The following is a 26,199-nucleotide window of genomic DNA, read 5'->3' as shown; positions in this document are numbered from 1 at the left end:
TAATGTACACCTAGGGCCTGATTAGTACAAATAATGAATCCCCTAAAGTGGTTACATTATTTGCATTTGCCTTTCATATTTCCACTGGCCTGGAACCAATGACCACATTTTACAGAATTATAACTTTAAATAGCATGAATTCAAATACATGCTACCTCCTCAAAGGATTCATTATTCATACTAATTGGGGCCTAGTTTGTCTCACTACGTGTGACTACTACGTCATTTTTCCAAATGTTCATTAGGTATCCCTTTAATAAAAGAATTGAGAATTGAAGCCCCTTGGCCTGTATTTTGCAGAATCCATTTTTTCCACTTTGCGAAAATTTGGACAATATTTGCCTATTTCCAATTCTGTGACAAATAAGTTTTCCCATAAGCTTTCAAAGATCAATGATTGTGACTGACTAATCACAGATACTAGTTCTTCCAGTACCCTAAGATATAGTTGGTCTTGGCCAGATGACTTACAGCCACGAAGTAAGGGAGGTGAGGTGTTTGTTCTAACTCTGTTATTTTTATTCTGTGCTTTCTAGTCCAAAGACAATTATCCTTGGCCAAGAAAACAGAAATAAAATAAGAACTGAGCAGTTCTACAGCCCCTCCCCAGTCAGTTATTATCATCCTATCCTTTTTTTTAATGCAGTTTTTAGAAAAGATAAGCTCATTTTTTGTTAACTTTACCTTTCTTTCCCAGCCTCAGATAATGCTGAGCTTTAATGCTTCTGACACTATCTTTCATGACCATATCATCCTTTTGAATTCATCCTCCATTCCAGGTTCTTAATTTTTGAGCATAATTTTTAAGAATTTAAATTAGCTTATGAGTTCCCTGCACATCCATATCAGTCTCTTTAGACAGATCCACACACACACAAACACGCACACACACACATACATCATTTTTTTTCTTCCTCATTAGCATTGTTTTATGAGGTATCTTCAGAAATTCATTTTTGAAACCTTCTTATCTCTCTTTGGCTGATTTTACCTGCAGAATTTTAATCCATTAGAGCTAAAGCATCTTGTTTTCTGTTTGAACCCTTTGAAATCTGCTCTCTCAATATCTAGGGTGCAAGTCACATTACGCCCAGTTTTCTCTAGGTCATTTCTTCAACCTCCAACCTCCTGACACAGGTCAGGATTTCTCCTTGAACATGCAGAACCACTAGCCAGAGTATCATTAAAAACAAATGGTATTATAACCAATAAGTATTTTTTTACTTTAAAAAATGGGAAGGGTACTTAGGAGAGTACTCTTTTGCACAGAACTTTTTTTAAGGGAAATTTTTACTAACTGTCCCATCACAGAACATCACCAGTGGTTTTATCATCATGATCAAGCTGCATTTACTGGGCTACTATGATGTGCCATGTACAGTGGTAGACAAAGTGCTGAACATGTGGAGAACAAGGTTGGCCTCAAAGCTACTTTCTTCTGAGATGGATGATGTCACACATACACACCTTTTGGGCTTTGGTCCAAAATACATCTTCCAAATGAGTGGCAAATCCTTCACTTAACCATTCTTCAGTCCAATCTTGAGCCCCGATGGCTAAACCAAACCAGGCATGAGCAATCTCATGGCATAGGCGTGTTCCACAGAGATGGCTCCCTCCAGGTAAGACACTCTGAGACAAGAAGATGATGTGTGGGCTGTGTATAATGAAGGACAAAACACATTACAGTCCTGTTAGAACCTGCAACTCATGGCTATATTAAATATGTGTGCTTTATTAGCCTTGTCAACCTATTATTACTACATGCGTGTTAGATCATGACAAATAGTTTGTAGCTCAGATGTTTTTTAGAAATAAGGCTGCAGTTTGCTCCTTGGCAGTAATTCAGGCTAACATTTCTGCCAAGCAGGGGTTTCAGTCATCAAACAACTATTACCGATAACAAGTAACTTAAACCAAAGTTTTACATTTTAAAAATTACAAGGCTGATTTAGTTCTGCATCCACTGAAATCTGGAGAGTAAAAAGAAAGGCAGGTGTGAATATGTGACTATCAAATGGATGATCAAAGATCCTGAAGTCAAAATAAAATCAAGTTATTTAAAAAAATAGAGAAATCTTATAGAATAAAAGGAAAAACAAGAAAAAATTGTAAGAAGTTTCCATTTTACACTGGGAAGGGTTATCGACTTGACAAACTAACAGGTGCTCCAGAATCTGTGAACTTTCCAAAAGCACACATGAAGAGCAGCTCTGTCTAAAGCGAGCATTTCCAAGTGTACTGTATCATCTGGCTAAGAACATCTCTCCCATCTGTGGATGTTTGTTCACATGATACAAGAAGGATAAGACAGGCAAGGCTGTGTGTCAAGTGTGGAAGAGAGGGCCCAACGCCTGGACCAGACTTCTAGATTCGTTATAACCTTTAGAAGTGAAAAACTGTGACACTTTGAATGTCCTGTTTAGTGGCAAAGAGATGGGGTGGGTGAAAGGAGAAAGGGAAGAAAGATGGTTCAGTGCTTTTGTTTTCAATAGGTTAACTTTATTCTCATTTACACACAGCTCTTTTACAACCTCCTAGGAAGCATGTGGTCTAAACTATCTCCCCTCAATAAGCAGAACAAACCAGCTAGATACATTCCCATGTTAAGAAATTAAGCCCACATCTGTGTGCACTGGTTATTTCCTTCAGAGGACATGTGTTTGCTATCATGTAGACCCTGCCCAAGTCAACATTGTTTGGCAGTTTTTCCCTCACTCCTTTGCTTATGATTAAGGAAAACCCCACCTCTATTTCCTTTGCAACAAGTCCAACCATTCAGATCTGAGAGCTCCATGGAAAATAAGTTGGCTGTGCCAAAATAGGTAAGGTATGATGTGAAACAATAGCAGAGCCTGCATGCAAATGAAGCCCAATTAACTAGGATCTCTGGAGATTGCACCAGAAATGACTTGAAAGCACAGGGAGGAGAGTCAAGGACAAAGGAGCAAGAATAAACAGTACCTCCTCAAATCCTGCCAAGAGTAAGGCAGATTATAGGGAAAGGGGAAAGTTAAAAGAAAAGAAAAGGAGAGAGAAGCAGAGAAACAACCCACCTTTTCATTTGAGAAAAACACTTCTGCTGAGAAGCTTAACTGTACAGTGGGAGTGTACCCCTTTGGTCATTTGTAAGTAAATGACCCCTAGCTCTGACATGTGCAATGCTAAAAGGGAAAACCACAGAAATGCACCAAGTAAATAACATTCCAGACATACTGCTGGCAGCATTTTGTCCTTTTGGCTAAACAAAACATGAGCAACTTCATGCCTTATAAACAGACTTACAAAAGAGCCTGAATTGTTAAGTGTCAACTAGACATATAGATATACAGTCCTAGCGTATACAAAGATATTATGTCTATGTTACTGCTTTCAACACAATACCATTATACGTGGTAATTACTAAGAAATCTTTGCAATCTTTTTATGTTTTAAAAAAAACACCCTAATGTCCAAGAGTGACCTTTATGCTGTTTTCTTTTTTCCTCCCAGCATTAAAAAAAAAAAGCATGTGTGAGGCCTGTTTGTGAAAATATGAAAATCTTCAAGTGCTCAAAGGAATGTACCAAAACTGGAGATGTGTGGGTGTAATTTCATTTTCCAACTTTTAAACATTTTTTTAAGAGAAATCACTTTGTACAAGTCATAAAATTTTAGATTTGGAAGGGATATTATGGATAATTTGGCAATCTCCTTCACCAACCCTACTCCCTCTTTACAGATGAGGAAAGCAAGGCTTAGACAGGTTAAGCGACTATCCTGTAAGAAAACTTTTTGTCCCTACTAGACTTTCTCTCTGCCATTAAACCTCTTAGTAACAATATACGAGAGCACTGGCATTTCAGTCCGATTCAGAATTATGGAATTCACAGATCCTGAATTGGAAGGGGCCCCAGTAATTATCTTGTCCAGTTCCCTCACAATATTCCTAATTAATTGTCAGCTGTTGAGTTCCCCAATGCAGATACATTGATTTCTTTAGATAATTCTCCCCTCTTTTTTCATCATTAGAATTAGATTTAGAATAGATTAGGCAGATTTAGAACTAGAAAAAAAAATTCTTCTTCAGAATTCCATTCTTGAGAACTTCATATCTCTCCTGGGCTGAGTTCTCCTATAGAATTTTAATTCATGAAATCTTATTTATCCTTTATTTATCTATTATCTTTTAAATATTCTCTCTTGAAATCTAGGTTTCTGTCAAACTATGCCTAGTTTAATTCTCCTTTGCTCTCATGAAATTCTAAGATGGGGTGGTCATTTTCCCCAAAGGTTTCCATCATTTACACCCAACCAACTAGTACTTTCCAGTGGTTGAGAAATAGGTGAGAAATGGGAGGTTCCCTCATTGATTCATGAACCTTTTGAAGATTTATCATCATCAAACTTATTATTGAAGCAGTGTTTTGGCAGAGAGCGCTTCGACAAATGCGTGGCTAACTGAAGATCCCCATTAGTGCTATATCATGTCACCCATCTAACAAGAGCATAACTGTTTTCTAATTTTATGCTTTCTATTCCCAACTTATTTCTGATCTTGAAATAAAGGTATTTCCGACTGAGCTGGGAAAGTATCTTAATCTCCATTCATTTTAGGTTTCCATAAATTCCCTTTTCCAAGTGCAGATGAAACTGTATTTTGCATAGCGGGAAGAGCTGGATCTAGAGTTTCTTTCATTCATTCAGTAAGCATTTAGTAAGCACCTAGTGTGTACCAAGCTCTATACTAGGTTCTGGGTATACAAAGAGAAAAATAAAACAGCTCCTCTCCTCCAGGAGCTTAGATGGACAAACAATAGGTGTCAGTATAAAGAGTGAAATCACAGTGGTGACAATATAGATCTTTAGAAGAAACCCATTTTGTTGTGATGTGTATTGTTCTTTGAAAACTGAACACATAGAGGAAAGTCACAGCACTCAAGCCTTGTAAGGGCAGAAAATGCAGTGGTTGGGATGTGTAAATTAATAGAGAAAAACCTTGTGCACCATTCAGATGCTTTGTTCTTTTTTTGATGCACACACAAATAAGCTCAATAGCAACCAAGGCAGGACCTAGAATATCAAAAACATCTATAAATACTCCAAACACCCATGGATACCCAAACACTACTATGGAAGGAAACTGTGGATCAAACTCATACGCTGTGCTATATCTGGTTTGTTCTTCCCCTGAACGCCCTTATCTTGGATTTGCTCATTATCAGTGTGTGGCCTTGGGTAAGTCACCTCCCTACTCTGGGCCTCCTTATTTTCTTTTTATGCGAAATGAGGGGTGGTAGATTACATGATCTCTAAGTTTGTTAATATCTCTGTCAACAGGGTTTAAGATTCATAGATTCCTTTGGAATGGGGATTTTCTGGGGAAAGTTATGCCCCAAATCTTTCAGTTCCCAGCATTTTCTTCCCAATGGTAAGCATAATGTATGTGATAAACTTGTGGTTACATTTCTTTTGGCAGAATGCATTTCTTTCTTAACATACAATGAAAAGATGGAATGAAATTAAAAAAAAAAATTGATGTTGTCCCTTGTTCTTTATGGCTGATATCTAAATCCTGTGCTTTACACATAGTAGATAAGTAACATTTTCTGAGATACTGGAATATAAGACACATTTCTTCCCTGGAAAAAAAACAAACAACTTTCTAACCTCAAGTATCAGAAGTGTGATAGAAGAGTTAGATTTAGAGTTAGAGGATCTCAAATTCTAGCTCTGCTATTTGGCTAAATGAGATACCTTAGGCAAGTCACCGAACCTTATAGAAGATGTCTCAGGTTCCTCTTCTGCAAAATAAAGAGATTAGACTAAATAATCTCTATGATTTAGCTCTAAATCCCCCCCAAAATCAAGGAAAAGTCACTCATGCTTAGTCATTCAATGAATTGACAGTTCTGATATATTGAGAAGCACTCTCAGAAATTAGCCATGCCATATTAAATATTTCTTAATGGAGCCCTGGGCCTAGACCAATGATCTCCAAAATAAAGGCCATGGCTATCATATGATCCCAAGGGGCCATGTTATAAGACTTACACAATCAATCATTTAAAAGGTGTATCAAGGGATTGCCATCCAATCCTCCCCTGGGGCTTTCTACCAACTTATCAACACCTATCCTTCACCTATTACACCCTAAGCCTCCCTCACTCCACCTCATCCAGCAGCCACTTAGGGCAGTTATGACCTAACCCTGACTTTGGCACTTTATTTCAGCAACTGCATAGACACCATTGGGAAAATTCCTTCAGTCCATTATGGCCCATTATAGCCTAGCCTCTCTAAATAACCTCATGGCGACAGCAGGCACCCAATAAAAGGTGAGCTCAATATTCCAGGGCAGTAAGGGTAAGAACTTCATTCTCTCCTTTTTGTTTTTGGTGGGGCACAGTGACTTACATAAGTAGGCATGGAAAGCATGAGAGTTTCAACAAAAATTTCATTATGTTTCTTCCCAAATCAACCCTTCTTCATAACTGTCCTATTTTCGTCAAGGGCACCGCCAACCCTCCAGTCAACTGGTTTATCAGCGTCACCTTGGTGTCATTTGAACTCCTCATTTTCATTCAATCCCAAATACCCAAGGGGTACAAAATGTTCCTTCCATTTTCTCAACATATCTCCCACATCATCTCCTCTCCATGGACACAGCCAGCATTCTATTTTGGCCTTACCTATACCATTGCCATGGCCTCCTAACTGTGCCGACTCATCTCTCCCCTTGCCACTAATTCATCCTCCACATATATGCCACAGTAATTTTTTTCTAAAATAAATACATCACACACACATATTTCTGAATTATATTCCAGTGGCTCCTTTTACCTCTAGGATCAAATAAAAATGTCTCTGTGTGGCATCTGAAGCCCTGCGTGATCTGGTGCCAAATGACTTTCTAGCCTTATTTATGCATTACTCCTCTTCTTGTGCTCTAGGGTCCAGTCAAACTGGCCTTCTTCTGTTTCTCAAACGCATACAAAAATGCACCTAAAATATCCCAAAATGAATATGAAATTAGCATATGATACCATCCGTTAAGCAGAACCATGTAAAGAAAGAGAAATGAATTTATATTAAAGACTTTCTATTGAGTTGCAATGAGAGACAATTCATTGGTGTATGCTTTTCTATTATGTAGGTGAATATGTACACATAGAGAAACATAACTCCTGCCAAAAAGCAAGATGAACACTTTGAATATTTTTCACATTTGCATTTTTTAATGCAGAAAACTTAAACATTTTTCTTATTTTGTGGGGCTGTATGAAAATAGGAAGAGGGTTAGACTTGGCCTGTGGACTGCATTTTGCCAATCCCTGCCTAGACAATCACTGTTCACACTAACAGGGCCCATTTCAGGGTTTTCTTTGCCTGCTAAAGGGATCTGTGCTATGGGGTCTCTCCAAATGTCAAATTGTTTATTCATCATCCTTAAAATGGATGGAGGCATGATCATTTTAATGAAGCCTTTATACTCCATTTATTCTCTGTACTGGCTCAACATTTCCCAAAACAAGAGACAGAGGATAAAGTTATATTCTTTAACACCCACTCCATCCCAGACAGATCACACCCCTACTGCTTTCTTAATAGCAATTTCCTGCCTTCCTTCTTTGTTTCTAGATTTCTTCTTTCTCTTTTCTTTTTCCTTTCCATTCCTTTCCTTCCTTTCTTCCCATAAAAGGACAAGAAAAGTAGAGGTAGACTGGGAAAATGGGGCAGGGTGGGAGTAAGGGAAAGTACACATCCTCTGTCCAGCAACAGTATAGCCTTCACACAAAGGCTCGAACAAATAGAACTGTGCTTCTGTGTCTTTTCCCTAAAAATTATATCTATCATTACTGACTTAAGAATGGGTTTTCAGTTTTAAGATGTTACAGAAAAATAAGTCACCCACGTGCCCTGAAAGTCCTCAGTAGCAGTTATGACCCTTCAGGAGGAATTCTACTTAAAGCAAAATTAGACTTTCATCAGATTGCAAAGTGGAGGTGATACTTGATTTATTTCTGCTTTTCCTAGGAGACTTGACCCTTTTTACTCTTTAGGGAATTATAGAATACTTTTGGGCCCAACCTGGTTTTAACGTCTACAGCAGGTCAGAGCAGGTTGCATGGGTGGAGTAAAGAAGCTTGGAAATTGCTTTTGATTAAGAACAAAAAGAACCCCAAACCCCAGAAGAACCCCTCCCAATATCCTGGAGATGATCCCAATCCCCTTTGTAAGGGAACAAACTTAATAAGTCACCTTCAACATGTAGATACTTGGCAAAGCTGTTTGGAAAAGAGCTTGATTTTCATCAGACTCTCACTCTTTCCAAGTTAAAAAAATTCTCCTGCAATTTGATCAACAACATGATCAGATGAATGATATCTTACCACTGTGGGAAGGAAAGAGAAACCTAGAAAAAAAAGAAACTAAGTACCATTCAAAATTAAACTACACAGTTCAGAGACTTTCCTGATTAAATGAAAGCAACTTTACTTATATGTACCAGAGTTTTCCATTGATTTAGTTTGGAAAGCCAAAAAGCTGACACTATTTTGAGGCATTCTAAATGGAAGGATAATTTCTCTTGGAACACTCCCTCCCTGATCCACCCTTTTACTATGTTACAAATACCTTTGTATTTTTTGTCCATAAGATGTAAATATTTACAAGAATAAAATGTCCAACTCCTTTCTCTTCAAGGCCTGAGGTTAGGTTATTATAATGAAAGCACCCTCTAGAATAATTTTACCAGAATATTTTGAATCTAAAAAAAGAAAGATCATCAGCTTAAATGCAGGAGAATGGAAAGATGGTCTTTTGAGGTCACTTTCTTTCCTCTTATTGTGATCAATGAATCATTTGTTCTCTTCTTTCATTTCCATCATCTGAAATCTAACTATTGATATAAAGAATAGTAATTAACAAGTATTTACTAACCACTCACTATGTACCAGGCACTTTGCTAAGTTATGGGGATGCGAAAAAAAGGCAAAAGCAATCACCGCTCTCACAGAGCTCACAATCTAATGGGGAAACCCTCATTCAAACAGCTATGTACATGGAGAAAGTCTCAAAAGGAAGTCACTTAGATTAAAGATTGAGAAAGTTTCCTTATAAGAAGTAGGACTTTTTTTTTCAATATTTTTTCCAAGTTATTTATTTTTAGTTTTCAACATTCACTTCCGTAAGTTTTAAATTTTCTTCCCCTTCCTCCCCAAGACGGCCTGCAATCTGATATGCGCTCTATACGTATATTTCTATTAAACACATTTGCACATTAGTCATGTTGCATATAAGAATTATGATGAATAGGAGAAACCATGAAAAAGGGGGGGGAAAAGCAAAATTAAAATAAAACAAAAAGAAAACAAAAGAGAAAATAGTCTGCTTTGCTCTGCATTCTGACTCCATGGTTCTTTCTCTGGATGTGGATAGTATTTTCCATCATGAGTCCTTTAGAATCATTCTAGGTCTTTGCATTTCTGGGAAGGGCTAAGTCTATCAAACTCAGTTATCACACACTGTGGCTGTTTCTGTGAACAATGTTTTTCTGGTTCTGTTCACTTCACTCAGCATCAGTTCATGTAAGTCTTTCCAGGTTTTTCTGAAGTCTGCCTGCTCATCATTTTTATAGCACAATAGTATTCCATTACATTCACATACCACAACTTGTTCAGCCATTCCCCAATTGATGGGCAGCCCCTCAACTTCCAGTTCTTGGTCACCACAAAAAGTTCTGCTAAAAATATTTTTGTACATGTGGGTCCTTTCCCCATTTTTATGATCTCTTTGGGATACAGTCCTAGAAGTGGTATTGCTGAATCCAAGGGTATGCACAATTTTATAGCCCTTTGGTCATAGTTCCAAAGTGCTCTCCAAAATAGTTGGATAAGCTCACAGCTCTACCAACAATGAATTAGTGTTCCAATTTTCCCACATTTTCCCAACATTTATAATTTTCCTGTTTTGTTATGTTAGCCAATCTGATAGGTGTGATATGGTAAAGAGGTAGGACTTTTGCTGAGACTTGAAAGAGGCCAGGTAAGGTAGGAGGTAGAGATGTAGAATGAGAGAAGATTCAGTATGAGGGAAAGACAGTAAAAATACAGTCAGGAGATAGAGCATCAATTTTGAGAAACAGCAAGATCAGTGTCACTGGATAGCAGAGGATATATGTGGGAAAGAGGAGGGAAGTTGGAAAAATCCTAGAAAGGTAGAAAAGTAACAGATTATAGAGGTCTTTAAGAGCCAAAAGGAAGATTTTATAATTTATCCTGTAGACAAAATGGAAGCACTGCAGTTTAATGAATGGGTGGTGATATGGTCAGACTTCTACTTTAGGAAGAACAATTTAACAGATGCATAGAGGATGGACTTGAAGGGAGAGACTTGAGTCAAGGAAAACAAATGGAAGGAGCTAAGTGTAAGGTAATAAGGTCCTGAACCAAGATAGTGGCAGTGTGAGAGGAAAGAAGGGTGTATATAAGAGAGATATCAGAAAGGTAGAATCTATAACATGATATATCTATATAGTCCATAAGGAAACTGATTGACTGGGTATGGGGACAGAAGGAGAAAGAGTGAAGAGATGAGAATAACACTGAAGTCGAAATCCTGGGTCTTTGGGAAGATGGTGGGACTCTGGCCAGTAATAGGAAGATTAGGAAAAGTAGAGAGTTTGGTGGGAGAAAGATAATGAGCTCAGTTTTAGACATGTTGAGTTTAAGGTGTTGGAGACATTCAGTTCAAGGTGTTGAACAGGCAACTAGAGATGCAAGACTGAAGGTCAGGAGACAAGTTAGGGTTAGACAAAAAGATCTGAGAATTATCTGCACAGAGATGAGAGCCGAATGCATAGAAGTTGGAGAGATTATCAAGAAATGGTATAGGAGGAGAAGAACTGAGAGGTTCCAGGCCCAACTCCTGTGGGACACTCATGGTTAGTAGGTGTGAACTGGATAAAGATCTAGCAAAGGAAACTGAGGAATGTTCATACAGGCAGGATAATCAGGAGAGAGCAGTGCAATGAAAGTCTACAGAAAAAAAGAGTGTAGAAAAAAGAGCGTATTAAAGAGAAAAGGGCGACTGACAATGGCAAAGACTGCAGAAAGGTCAGGAAGGTTAAGGATGAAAAAAGGACATTGGATTTGGTGACTAAGAGTTCCGTGGTAATTCTGGAAAGAGTTTTAATTAAATGATGATGCTAGAAGCCAGACTGCAGAGAATTAAGAAGAGAGTGAAAGAGAAGGAAATGGAGGTGTTGATTGTTGACAAACTTGTCAAGGAGCTTAGCTACAAAGGGGAGAAGAAACGTAGGATGATGTCTAGCAGAGACAGATGGATCAAGTGAGGACTTCTTGAGTATGAGGAAAACACAGGCATGTTTATAGGCAGTAAGGAAACAGACAGTAGACGCGGAGAGATTAAAAGTTAGTGAAAATGGGAGTGACAGAGTAATGTGCTAGAGAAGATAAGATGGAGTGGGATCACTTGTGCATATAAAGGGGTTTGCTTTGTGAAGGAGCAGTGCAGCTCTTCATGTGAGACTCCGAGAGTGGAGGAGATAGTGGTAAAGTGAGGAGGAGAGAAGAGGAAGCTATCAGCAAAAGGTCTCAGTTTTGTTCGGTGACATATGAAGAAAGGTTTTCAGTTGAGAAGGTTGAGGGGAGGGAGAGATGTGGAAGTATTGGAGAAGGGGATGAAAAAGTTCGGAAAAGTTGCTTTGGTGAGTGGTAAATGAATTAGGGAGATGTAAAAGGATTGTCTCGCTTCAAAATGATATAACAAAATTTCCTTTTCTAAACAAGATTTTCTCCATATTTGTTGAGCATCATCTGAGGAGGAAGAAGGAAGCATATGGTGAGAGTAATCCAAGGCTGGAGTTTGGCAGTGCAAGACCTTAGATAGGATAAGGGAGCAAAGGATTTTAGAGAATAGAGGTAGAGGTTAACTGGCTCACTGAGGGGTCAGGATGGGAAAGGAAGGAGAGTGTGGCCAGTGCAGGGGTGATGGCCTGGGAAAGAACTGAGAAGTGGAAAGACTGGTACTTGCAGGGAAGACAAACTAGAGCTTTTGGGGTGGAAATGCTGAGGCAAGGAATTAGCATCCAACTGAATCAGTGTTGTATCTTCTTTTCCATGCTATGGTCAAGTTAACTTTTAGTTAAATATTAAATGGCCTACAAGTGTCTCATTTCATTCCAGTATCAACCCTGAACCACTAGACCAGCGTGAGTCAGGCCTGGCCTGCAAAAATAGAGGAGGCTTTACGAATGGCAGGATAGTTAAGGTATAGGATTACAGGTGGCAGAGGTGGTAGCAACAGCTGCAGAGACAGTAATACACAGCAGCAGATAAGAGAACTGGGTGGAAACTATGGCAGTTGTGGCAGCAGTAAATAGGTGGAAGGACTGGTAGACAAGAACGGAGAAACTGTAACTGACTGGGGACTAGTGATTGCTATGCACTCAGATTCTTAAGACGACCCTGTGTACTCCCCTGTGGGTAGCATAAGTTTTGAGGGACATGCATCACCATGCTAGGGGCAAGGGGCTAAGACAGACTAATAACTGATTATTAACGCCTATTACATTCACTAACAGACTGAGGTTGTTGGACTCTGATATGTCCTGTAAATAACAATAACAACAACAATGATGGCATTTATCTATACAGCACTTTACAATGGCAAAGTGCTTCCCAAATATTAATTTATCCTCACAGCAACACTGGCAGATAGGTGCTATTATTATCCCTCTTTTACAAATGAGGAAACAAGTAGAGAGAGATTAAATGACTTTGTCAGGGTCACATACCTAGAAAGCACCTGAGGCAGTAATTTGAACTCAGATCTGGCTCCAAGTAGTTCTGCTGTCACCTGATACTCAGTTGCACAGCTACAGTATCAGATTGCCATTCTCAGCTTTCCTCCCCACCACTACCCTCACCTTCCATCAATACTGACACAGCAGCTATGCCAACGATCCTCTCTGCAGGTAGGACCTTCTCACTCTGGTAACTTTGCTTAGAGAAAAGATTGAAGCTTGTTAATTGAGGACTAGCTAGCTAATAGCATACTTATTTGAAGAGCTGCGTTAAGTCTGAAATTATGGTCCTAATTTTTTTTAAAAAGCTCCAAATGGAAATACAGTAGAATATAAGCTCCTTAAGGGAAGGAACAGTCTCACTTTTCAGTTTGCACTTTTAGCTCCTGGAACAGTGCCTGGCAAGTTGTAAGCACTTAATAAATTAAAAATTTATTATTATATAATACTTTATTATTAAATTAAATTATTTTAAATTAAATCCATTTAAGTTTAGTTTAATGTAAATTAAATAATTAAATTTATTCTTCTATAATAATTTATTATTAAATTATATAAAATATAAAATAACTTTCTATTATAAATTAATAAAAAGTACTTAACAAATTAAATGACTGATTCATTGTCAAATCTCCTAGGGGACGCATGGCTCCTTTTTCTCTTGCATGATAAACCATATGTTCAAACTAAGGAGTCCCTGGATTCTCATTGACAAATATAAAAGAAAATCTGTGTTTAAAAACAACATTTAAAAACAAATTACTTAATATTCTGATCACTATAGGTTTGAGAAGCCACTGATATCTTTAGTTTTACCTTTATTGAAAAGTTTTTCATCAAGTAATTTGGATTTGTTTGAAAAGAATGACTGAATTACCCATAGCCTTTAACCTAGAGATTCTACTGCTAGGTAAATACCTCAAGGAGGAAAGTGACAAGAAGAAAGGCCTTCAAGTACACCAAAATACTTGAGTGCTTTTTTGTGTGTGTTATCAAAGAACTGAAAATGAAATATATAGATGCATACTGACTGGGGGATCACTAAATTATAGACATGAATATAATATAATATTACTGTACTATAAAAAAATGAACACCAAAAGGTATAGATGAACTCATTCAAACTGAGGTAAACAGAACTAGGAAAATAATATATAAAATGTGAAAGGACCACTATCTGCAAAGATTCTCTCTACCCCATTCTATGTTAGGCTAGACTGGACTAGAGGCTGAAGGATCAAACTGCTCTTCCTCTTGGGAGAATTGGGAGACAGATTTCCAAACTGTCCAACCATTACATCCATACCAAACAACATCTGGGTTTCAAAGCCGGGGGGCTCTGGACAATGGCTTCCCAGAATCCAGATCAAATCACAGAACACTTCTCAAAGTGAGCCCCAAAAACAAAGCTACACATCAGGGCTTATATAGCCTTCTCCTGGCTCAGAGAATGTAACAACCTTTTGGACCCACTGACCAATCAAAAAGTATCAACTGCAAAACAAGCTTCCCACCCCAGGCTCCAGGTGCACTTTAGCCTAGGGGCAGGGAAGATCTTTAAAATTTACATTAGCATTACAGCTGGTCAGGGCAAAGTGTGGCAACTCCCACAGACTTGGGGCATCTACCTAGTCTGAATTACTGTTCTATATGGGTTGGCATTTTAATGTCCTTATGTGACCAGGAATTCAGATCAACACAACCAAATCTGCCTACTTGATATGTTTCTGTCTTGATAATTCTGTCTGTGTATTCTGAAGTTTGGGGTGCTGACCTTTTTTCCCCTGAACTAGGTAAATGATACATATTTGACTGATTAAAGTAAGCTTGTTAACCCATTTTGAGTTGCTTTCCTTTATCAAAAGCAGATCCAAGAATCTGTGTTGGCAGCCACCCTGAGGACGCTTGGGGTGCTTGCCGCTACACTAGCCTTGTATACATATGAAGAATAGGGGATGGGGAGGGAGGGCTGCCCAAGCTAAGTGCTGAAGTATCTTTGTTGAATATTTTTCTATGCTATGGCTAAATAGACATCCTTTTGTTAACTGTAAAATGACCTATGAGGACTTATTTTGTTCCATTATTGAACCTGAGCTAACAGAGTACCAGCCTGAGTCAGTCTCACCCTCAATACAACATCAAAAATGGAAATGACAACAATAAAAATGAAAACAGAATGCTGTGAAATTGGGACTAAGTTTGGTTCCTAAGAAGAGATATGTGAGGCATTTACCCCAAACTATTTTGCAAAAGTCAAGGATCGTGGGTACAGAACACTGTTTATAATATCAACCTTTTTTTTTTTTTAATGTCAGTTTTGCTGTATGAAATTTTCCTTCTCTCCTTACAAATTCTTCATTATAAGAGATAGAGGGAAGAATACAGAATAAAATGTAAATGGTATTAAAACAAGAGACCAAAATGATTAATAAGATTTTTATTTTAAAAACAGTTCTTCAATTTTGTAAATCTGTTGACTTGCTCTATTTCCAAATTACTTAAGGCATAGGACTGAGTGTTGGAAAGGACCTCAGAGATGATTCAAACCTCTCATTTTACAAATAAGGAAACTGATACACAAATATCTGTCCATTTTCTCCAGGAGCTGATGGGCTCAGGAGCCTTTTGACTAGTAATTAGAAATTAAGACATATTGTCAGCAATTGCTTGAGAACATTAAATGACATGTGATTTGAAAAAAAATATTCCCGGGCTTCACTTTTTGTGCCCACAAAAGGGCTAATATTATTAGTCTCCACTGAGATACAGGACCAGTCTTATTTGATAAAAGAAGACATTTGCTTTATTCCCAGAAGAGAAATAAAATGGCATAGCAGCATAACTGTAATAGCTCCTCTGGTTACTTCTCACTAAATGGAACTATTCAGACACAATCATGTCATTAATGAAAATGGAGACACATCTCCAAAAGCAGACTGGCTTTAGGAAAAAAAAACTTTGTTTTTATTATGACCTTAATGATCATCAGCAAACAAACATTTCAAGTAATTGGAAGAGAATTATATAAGAAATGGAGGACTTCTGTTTTGCATATATGAATTTATAGATTTTAATATATATATGTATGTATAAAGTTTAACAGGATAGTAACAAAATTATACTATGTTCCTTTCTATACTTTTTTCTTATGTGTATTTAAAAATGTTTTTATTGATATGCTTTCTTTAATTATCCACCAACCTAACTTTCCCCATATCTCAAGAAGAATCCTTGCTTTTAACATACACATGCTTACTTCCATATAATTTATTATAAGACCTCAAAACTCAACTGAGACTTTTATGATTCCCTATATGTATATAATTTGTTATTCATACACACACACACACACATATATATATATTAAATAAATGTGTATTTCCACATGCCCAAGGCAAACAAATCCCATTGAATATGTCTGCAGATGCGTGTTTCATTCACTGCCTCTAATCCAGAATATGTTAGGTAATCTTCACCATCAGTTTTCTGCCATCATGAAATGCCCAGGGCTCTGAAGTCTTTCCAAATTGTTCCCCTCACATTATTATTGGGAGTCTTTATGTACATTGCTCTACTGGCTTCACTGAGTTCACTCCACATCTCTTCATATAGACCTCTCCCATATTTTCCTGAATCCATAATATTTGTTGGTCTTAAGATACAATACAATTCCATCATGTTCATATGCCACAATTGTTTAGTCCTCTCCCCAGCCCTGCTTTGGAGGTCCCAAAACATTATAAAAAATAATAACTCTAAATAACTTCAAATGAAGTACCCATGCTTCTTAAAATCACAAATCCAAGTTTTCCTGGGTTTTTTTCCTGGAAAAATCTGTCAAGGCTTTCAAATAGAAATCATTAGGAGAGGTGTAGAGGTATAATAATAAAAATGGTTCCCACTTATACACTTTCTGGTTGTCAAAGTACTTTATTCACAATATCCCCAATGAAGTAAGTAGTGTCAGCATCATTACCCCTATTTTACAACTGTAAGAACTGATATGACAATAATATCAGAGCTAGGAGGTAGAGGCTTCAAGCCCAAGCTGTCTAATTCCCAGCCTAGAGTTCAATACACTACACTATGTTATACAGCTTTTGTAAGGGAATTTAAATGTCTAAGAACTAGTTCCATATACACTAATAATCTAAAAACCTGAATCAACCAGACAAAAAGGCCCACAAGTAATTAAGCATCTGCTGTGTATTAGACACTGTGAATATATACACATATAAACACATATGTGTTATGTATATATGTATGTATAAAATAAGGTCCATTTGGTCTTGAAAGCTTGCACTAGAAGTCAGTCTTTTATGTGAAACTAAGGTTAAAAAAAAGGCTCTTATTTAACACTGATCTCTTTTCCAATCACACTTATATACACAGGAGGTCAGTGTGAGTGAAAAGCTAATGACATGTCTACATTAGAGCAGTTTTGAGAAGCTCATTCCTACTGAGTAGTACTGACTCATGGGGGAAAAAAACTGAGGGTCACATTCAAAAAGCAAACTAACCTAAAGGGCTTTAAAATGTTCATCATATATGCTTTTTTAAAGTACGGGGAACATAAAACATTTTTAATAAGTACAAGAATTAAGCTTGTATTTTACACTTTGCCTCTGTATCACAGCCATATTTGGGGGATCAGGGAAAGATAAAGAGAAAAAAGAAGCATCAGATTGGGAAAAAGAGGAGGCAGAAAGACACACAAGAGGTACATGAAGGAAGAGTAAAAGAGAAAGATGGGAAGAATAGAAAAGAGACACAGAAGAAGAGAAACATATAGAAGGAGGAGGCAGAGGAAGAGGAGGAGCAAGAGGGTTCTTAACCTTTTTTGTGTCATGGATGCCTCTGGAACTCTGGTGAAGGCTGTGGGCTAAAATTCCCTCCAAATCTAAATCCTATACTCCTAAGAGAAAAAGGACAAGTATTTTACTTGGCCTTTTCCTGCCAAATTAGATAATAAGTTATTTAAAGGACAGGGCCTACATCATTTTAATCTTTGTAGTTCTGGTACCTAGTTGGTATTTAGCACATAACATATGCTCAATAAATGTTTGCTGCTAGATGGCGCTATGGATAGATTGCCAGGCTTGGAGTCAGAAAGACACATCTTCATGAATTCAAATCTGGCCTCAGACACTTAGTAGCTGTGTGACCCTGGGAAAGTCACTTAGCCATGTTTGCCTCAGTTTCCTCATCTATAAAATGAGCTGGAGAAAGAAGTGGCAAACCATTCTAGTATCACAAAGACTCAGATATGACTGAAAAAATGACTGAACAATAAGTTACTAATAAGTGATGCCTTAAACCCTGGCATTAGTTCTATGTAAATCTCACTCTATGTATTCAGGATTCAGATTATGAAATTCAAACACAGATTAAAATCTCACTAATTCAGAATAATTGGGGAGAATGACAGATAGGACAAGTGAAAAATCCCTAGGAAATCTGGTCTCAAGGTACTGTGTGTCTTTGCTGCCAATCTAGTCTAGGATCTATGATCAAGCTAGATCATGGTCAAATACCATTCTAGAAACATGAGGTAGGATGCAGAACTGAGATGTGGCCTAGATATCAAACAGTACCAGAGAGACTAAAGTCATCAGCTACTCTTGGCTCTCTGCTAGCCTATCAAGTTCACAGCAGCCAATCACCATATTTTAGGGATGGGGTCAAAAGAGGAATTCAGTGTGGGCTGCAACAAGTTCCCATTTACAGTCCAGGGTAGGAATTTCAGCTGTACTTGATCCAAGTAAGGAGATTCTGAGAAGGAAGCAACTGGTCAGGTACCAATCTTATAGCATAGATTCGGAAACATTTTAACAGAATTAGTATTTTTATCTTAAATTTAATTTCTGACTTAATACTTATGAACTATTTGTTTAACATTCATTCATTCAACAAAAATTTATTAATTTGATATGTTCAGCAGAACCTTTCTTCCTCTGAGTGAGGATGTTTTTATTCATCATATTTGTATCCCCAGTGTCTACACCAGTGCTGGGCATGTAACAGGCACTTAATAAGGGCTTCCTGACTGACTGAATCAGAAAGACTCTGCAGAAGTGAACTTTAGTACAGTCCACTTATAACAAACACTTAATTTACATATTATTAATCCACACAGAAAAGCATGGTGTTTAGAAAGCCAGCCATGTAGGTGACGTAGCAAGTAGAGCACCGGCCCTGGAATCAGGAGGACCTGAATTCAAATCCAGCCTCAGACACTTAATACTTACTAGCTGTGTGTGACCTTGGGTAAGTCACTTAACCCCAATTGCCCTGCCTTCCCCCCTCCAAAAAAAAAAGCCAGCCTTGAAGCCAGAAAGACCTGGCTCCAAGTCCTACTTCAAATACATGCTAATTGTGTGACCATATATGAGTCACTTATTCTTTCAAAAATCTAGACAACCCTCTAAAGTTAAGCTGCAGAGAAGCTTCAGTCTGAATTGGTTGAGGTTGCTTCCTCCTTTGGGAGTTCCTATAGCAATGAAAGCATAAATCCAGCATCTAATCCTAAACTAAATGATTGTTTATTACACTTTTAAATACAGATGCCTTCATTTAACACTGACCTAGTACATATATAGATTAATAGACTACATAGTCAAGGTAAAATTTGCTGGTTAAACAATTGGTATATTATGAAGATCACTGATAAATTGAATTAATAATTTGTAAACCTTTCTTCTCTGACTTAATTGGCATTAAGTAGTAGCATATGGCACAAGAATATCATCATTAGGTATATATGCATGTGTGTATGTGTCTAAAAGTCATTCAATTAAAGTTACTTTCATTTGCCCAAAGGATCTGAAGAGTCAAGTTCTTCCAAGGCAAACTATAATATTTTTCTAACAATTAAAACCTTTATAACAGTCAAATATCACTGTTAATTAATAAATTTTGTTTTGGCACAGTAGACAAATCCTTCAAAACTTATAGAACCAATCTCAAATTTAGAGCTGGCAGAGACTTTAAGATTTATCTGCTCTAGAACATTCACTTTTTACAGATAGGAAAACTTAGGACCAGAAAGGTGAATTCACTTGTCTGTGATCATAGTAGCAGTCAGGATTCAAAACCAGGTCCTCAGAATCCAAATCTAGCATTTTTTAAAACCACATCCTGATGACTCCAAGACAAACTAGCTACAAAGTACTCCCCCAAAGCTCATGTGTGATTTCTCAATCTGCATTTAAAAAAATCCCATCACACTGTATGTATACTTGGAGACAGAGTAATATTTTATAAGAAGTATTTGCATTAGAAGCCTCTCTCCCTCCCTCCCTCCCTCTCTCTCTCTCTCTCTCTCTCTCTCTCTCTCTCAATAAGTAAATAAAGGCAAGTACAAGTCCCTGTAATGCAAAAGAGTATAAAATGTGTTTTTCTTATTTCAGTTAATTTTTCCATTAAAAATATGTACTGCACTTTTAACATTAAGGTATATCTACATGCATCTAAATTTTAAGAGGCAAATTCACAATACTTCCATATAGTCAGAAATCTATTTCTTCAAGGCAATGATAAGCAAAGCATAAACTCTGGCAAGTATTAGTGAGCTTTCTGTTATCTGAGAACCAGTTGAACTAAGTTTATTGAGTCAGTCAGTCAATAAACATTTATTGAGTACCTATATGTTCCAAGAACTGTGCTAAGTGCTGGGGATTGTGGTTTAAGTTCTGAAAGAGGACCATGACATCAGGAAGGTGATGCCATGACTTGCAAGTGAACTGGATTTAAGTGAGGGAGGGCTATCCAAAGTTGCCAGCCTCACTCTCTCCTCCTAAGCCATCTAAGTCCAGTGGCCAGATAGAGATCAGAATGCCTGGAGATGGCAGTGGAAGATCTTGGCTTTTTAAAGCTATACAAGAAAAGTGAAAGATAATTCCTGCCCTCAAGGAGTATGCGACCTAATAGAGGAGACAATATGCAAAATAATTATGTCCAAACAAGCTATATACAGAATAAGTGGGGAATAATTAATTACTGGAAGGCACTAGAATTAAGAGGAATTGGGAAAGGTTTCCTATAGAAGGAGGGATTTTGGATGACACTTGATAGAGGTGAGTAGGAAGAGCTCTCTAGGCTTAGGGATAGCCAGTGAAAATGTTTGGAGTCAAGAAATGGAGTGTCTTGTGAAAGGAATTAAAAGGAGGCCAGTGTCGCTGAATTTAAGAGAGTATGGGGGTGAGAGTAAAGGTATAAGAAGACTGGAAAGGCAGAAGATTTTCCAATTATGATTATAAATCATAATCACCAGGCGGCTGGACTTTTTATTTTATCACAAACATTCATGAAACAATCTACTAAGGTGTGAACTGGGTTACAAACTGCATTGATAGATGGAGTAACCACATGGATGAAATCACAAAATCTTTTTCAAGTATTTAAGGAGCTGTTTGACTATAGATATCTATACAATTATTTACAAGTATTTGGGGTCCAAAGGAATAGTTTCCATTCCTTTAGCTGAAATTTAACAGAATTTGTAAGCTCTACTTTGGATAGATCAGTATGCTCGGTCCTGGAAGAGATAGAAGTTTTAGCCTAGACACAGTCCCTACCCGCAATGGATCGTCAACTTTATCTAGCAGCAACAAGGTTGGCTTTTGTTACCTATATAAAGTGATTTTGAGGGACATTGAGATATCTACATTTCCATTAAACAGCTTCTCTATTCTAAAAGGCTACCAATAAAAGTACATTCCTTTGGATTCCTCTTGGTCCTTTTATATAATACAAATATTCTTGTGAGTAATACATTAAACTAACTCACATGAAAGTATCTTTGACTGTTGAAAGGAGAGGCTGCTGAAAGACAGGCACACCAACACACAGTTAGAGTTGTAAACTGATCCAACCACTCTGGAAAGGAATTTCGAACTGTGTGAAAAAAGCAATAAAAATGCCCACACCCTTCGACACAAAGATCCCAACGGGGATCCCAGTCGGCACACAGCCCACTGAAGATAAAGAAAGGTCCCATGTACGTGAAAATGTTCATAGCAACACTTTTTTTGGTAGCAAAGATGTAGAAACAAAGTAGATGCCCCTCAGTTGCAGTACAGCTAAACATATTGTGGACATTCATGTCATGGGATACTGTTGCAAAAATAGAAACAATGAATATGAAGAATTCAAAGAAGTTAAATGAAGGTTTAGCATGAAGTGCCACTGAGTAAACAGAACCAAAAGAATAATATATGTGACTACAACAATGTAAATGGAAATGTGAAAAACGAAACAGTGTTGTATGAATACAATGTTATATAATGACCAAGTTTAGCTCCAGAAAAGAAATAAGAAAATGCACTCCCATATATAACCAACCCTACTTAGACCAAGCCCATTATCTCCCTCCTCTCAACTTCCAACTCTATCTCTTTGTCTCTCACTAAATCATAGATTATAGGATTCTAAATAGAAAGGACCTTGAAAATGATTTATTCCCACACTTACAAATTTTAGGTGAGGAAATTAAGGCCCAAGGAGGTTCAATGACAGGAAACAGAGCTAGCTGGAATTAGGAGGCCTAAGTTTGAGTCTTAGCCTCAAAATTAACTAGCTGTGTGGCCCTGGGCAAGTACTGGAACATCCTTAAATCTCAGTTCCCTCATCTATAAAAATAGGGACAATGATATTGGCCCTACTAACCTCACAAAGCTCCTGTGAGGAGAGTGCTGTTGAAGCTTAAAGTGCTGTGTAAACATCAGTAATTAAAATTACCTAAATTGACGCAGTCAGTAGAAGATTCGAACTAAGTCTTCCACCTCCAGAACTAGGGCTCACTGCATCGTGCCACACTGCCTAGTCTAACACATGTGACTATACTGGAATCTCATAAAGTCATGTCACCACATATTGCCACCTCCCTCTGTGAGGCCCAGGTATCCCATCTAATTCTGTAGGGTGAACCAATAATTGGAAAGTATATTATGAACAACTTGAACTAGAAATATGGGATATCACATTTCCTTCCACCAAGCTTAAAGAGTATTCCTTGCCTTTAAAGCATCTGTGAAATGAGTAGGTGGAAAGTAAACCTATCTGCATTTAACCCATGGAGAAACTGAGGCAGAAAGTAAGCTGGGGCACAAAATCAATCAGTAATGAATCCCAGACCTAAACACAGGTATCCTTACTTAAGAATAAGTCCCACTAGCCTTGGAATTAACTACCATTTTCCCAGTATTCATTATACTTTAGAAAAATCTCTGATGGACAACAGAATTTTTATATCATTTTAGTTATAGAGCTACATTTATGCTGGTGGTCAAAGGTGCATTGTATCCTCCAGACACACCTGTAAAAACAAACTAATACTGTCATCTGGTCAGATCTGTTTCACTTCTTTTTAGACATAATGAAAAATATGCCACAATAATAAACCTCTTTTCCCTCTCCAGCAGCTGGAAAATTACATTATGATTAAGATGACATCATTCAGCTACTCCAAGCAAGCTGCCTCTCTGAGAAATCATGGGGAAGCAATGACAGCATTGATAGAAACACCACTTTGCAATGAAAAACTACTATTTTTATTTAGCAAAATGCCTTTTTTATTGCCACAAATTTTTTAAATGAAAATGTGACAAAGTACATTGTCTGAGGCCATTGATCACTCAGCATCCCTATCTTGGGAATAAATAGCCACTACTAACAACTCCTTGCTTCAGAACAAGAACAAAGATAATAAGAATGAATTAAAGGAGAAAGCAAATTTTAATCTTTTTAGCTCCAAGATTAAACTATCTTCATTCAGGGGACCAGGCAAATTGTCAGATGTTAGGCCACTAAGTAGAGCTTCAAAAGGGAGAAAGGCCACAGTTATTCTCTCCTCCCCATGGAAAAGAACGAATTGAGGGCAGATACTGGTAAGCCATACACCTGTTTGTCTAGTAAAGAAGACAGAGAGTGGACCTTGGATTCAGGAAGACCTGAGTCAAGGTCTGTCTCTGATATTATGTGTGTGTATGTGTGTGTGTGTGTGTGTATAAAATATATAGTATATGTTAGCTGTGTGATTTGCAAGTCATTTAACATCTTAGGGCTCGAGCCCAGAAGCAGATACTATGTGAAAATAATTGCTGCTTTGTATCAGTGGAGGGAGTTTTCACTTGAGAAGTTACCCACACTGAGGAAAATCCAGGTCCAAACCTAAAGAAATTAATAAAACATTGTGCTGGGCACTGGGGGAAATATAAATATAATTAAGATACAGTCCCTTTCAAAGCACCCACATGTACAAAAATAGTTATGGCAGCTCTTTCTGTGGTGACAAAGAACTGGAAATTGAGGGGATACCCATCAATTGTGGAATGTCTGAACAAGTTGTGGTATATGAATGTAATGGAATCCTATTGTGCTATTAAAAATGATGAGAAGGCAGACTTCAGAAAAACCTGGAAAGACTTTCATGAACTGATGCTGAGTGAAGTGAGCAGAACCAGGAGAACACTGTACATAGTAACAGCAACATTGTGTGATGACCAACTTTGATAGACTTGGCCCTTCGTGGCAATACAGTGATCTAAGACAATCCCAAAAGCCTCATGATGGAAAATGCCATCCACATCCAAAGAACTATGGAGTCTGAATGCTGATCAAAGCATACTATTTTATCTCTTTTTTCCCTTTTCTTATGGTTTTCCTTTTTTGTTCTGATTTTTCTTTTACAACATGACTAACGTAGAAATGCTTAATATGATTGTACATGTATAGCCTATATCAGATTGCATGCACTCTTGGGAAGGGGGAAGGGAAGGCAAAATATCTTATAAAAGTGAATGCTGAAAACTAAAAATAAAACAAAACAAAGAAAGATATAGTCCCTGCCCTCATAGAATTCACAGTAAACAGTAATTATGCAATATGGAAAATCTCTTCCTTTAAAGACCTTTGATCATGTTGTTAACTTTGGTAGTGTTAACTCCTGAAGTCTTTTCTATTATTTTTATAATCAATTCTAAAAATTCCTGTTAAATGTGATATTAAAATGATTCCATGGTGACTTTCAGTTCTTAAATTTTGTACTTTCCATTATTTCTTCAATTCAAAATGACTCAGAAGTTAGGGCTACACATATGGAAATTTTTGATTTCTTATAGTTCCTTCATTCAGAGAAGGTGTTTTGTTTTTTTTTTTTAATGTGGGGGAAAATAACTTTGAAGGAAAAGAAGAAATATTTCAAATCTCAAATTACTTTTCAAAGTCTCACATTTTATTATTGAAATGGCTTGGCCTATTTTACATATACATATTTGCAAATATATGTATATGTATAACTATATATGTTAAATGCCCCCTACCCCCAATTAAGCTTTGGGTTGAGGGACCAGCTGTGGAAAAATTCAGCTCAGAAATAAGATTTTTGGCAAGTGTGGCATGAGAGAAAATCATGTTATAATGGAGCCATAAAAGTATGTAACCTTAACTACAGTGTGTTTGCTATTGCAAACATACTTCTATCTAAAATAAAATATTAACAGGCATTACCTCAGTCCTTATGAGAACAGACCTGAATTAGTTTTTCATGTGGTTTGATTTCCATACATGCATTTTCCTGTGAATGCTACTCACACTGCTAGCCCAAATGGAAGCTTCAAAGTGAGTAAGACTGAATCAAGTATGTTTACTTTGGCAACTAAGTTCAGCTCTTCTGCATTTTCCATCTACAAAACGTCACAAGCCAAATGCCTAAAAAGTACAAAAAAGGAGCAGTTCAATTATTATTAACTTAAGGAGGAAACTCTGTGAATGTGGTTAATATATTTGTAACCACTCAAGCAGAACTTTGGTATCCAAAAGCATCAGTGAGAAAGCATTATACTAAATACACTTAAAGTATATAAATATAAAGTAATATGGTGTAATAATATTATTTATAAAATTACTATTAATATTGTATACTATACAGCAAATAAAATATAAAAAGTATATCTATATAAAGGTATTTAAAGTATACTAAATACAGTTTATTTACACATGTAGACAAAAATATATTTGCTTTAGGATTTGTGATGAAACATATGTCCATATTAGTTCACACAAACATAGCATCATAGATGTAGAACCAGACAGGATTATGGAGATCCAAGTAGTTCAATTCTCTTATTTTAGAGATGGGGAACTGAGGCTCACTGAGGGTAGGTGATTTGTTCAGGGTCACAAGGGTTAAGATTTGAATTTGTCTTACTGTATTGACTCCTCATCTTCATTATTCTCTGATCTCCTCCTTTCTTTTCATTTTCCTACATAAGCTGAGAATTGCTCAAAACTATAAACTGGTAGACAGAGACAGATGAATAGATAGATAGATAGATAGATAGATAGATAGATAGATAGATAGATAGATAGATAGATAGATAGATAGATAGATA

The 26,199-nt window shown here is 37.2% G+C and overlaps 1 protein-coding gene across 13 annotated transcripts in view; it reads right to left on the bottom strand.

Annotated features, from left to right (window-relative positions):
- Nucleotides 1-26,199, bottom strand: part of AOPEP (aminopeptidase O (putative)) — a 567,977-nt gene that overhangs the window by 285,935 nt on the left and 255,843 nt on the right. For all 13 annotated transcript variants that reach the window (XM_069087994.1, XM_069087995.1, XM_069087997.1 and 10 more), the window contains one exon: nt 1,468-1,657. In XM_069087994.1, the coding sequence (XP_068944095.1) occupies nt 1,468-1,657 (190 nt within the window). The remainder of the gene's footprint in view (nt 1-1,467; nt 1,658-26,199) is intronic.

Source organism: Petaurus breviceps, unplaced genomic scaffold, assembly GCF_028583685.1.
Source record: "Petaurus breviceps papuanus isolate PSGF00001 unplaced genomic scaffold, PetGlider_PUasm1.0 183, whole genome shotgun sequence".
Classification (NCBI taxonomy): domain Eukaryota; kingdom Metazoa; phylum Chordata; class Mammalia; order Diprotodontia; family Petauridae; genus Petaurus; species Petaurus breviceps.
This window is presented reverse-complemented; position numbering and strand designations above follow the sequence as displayed.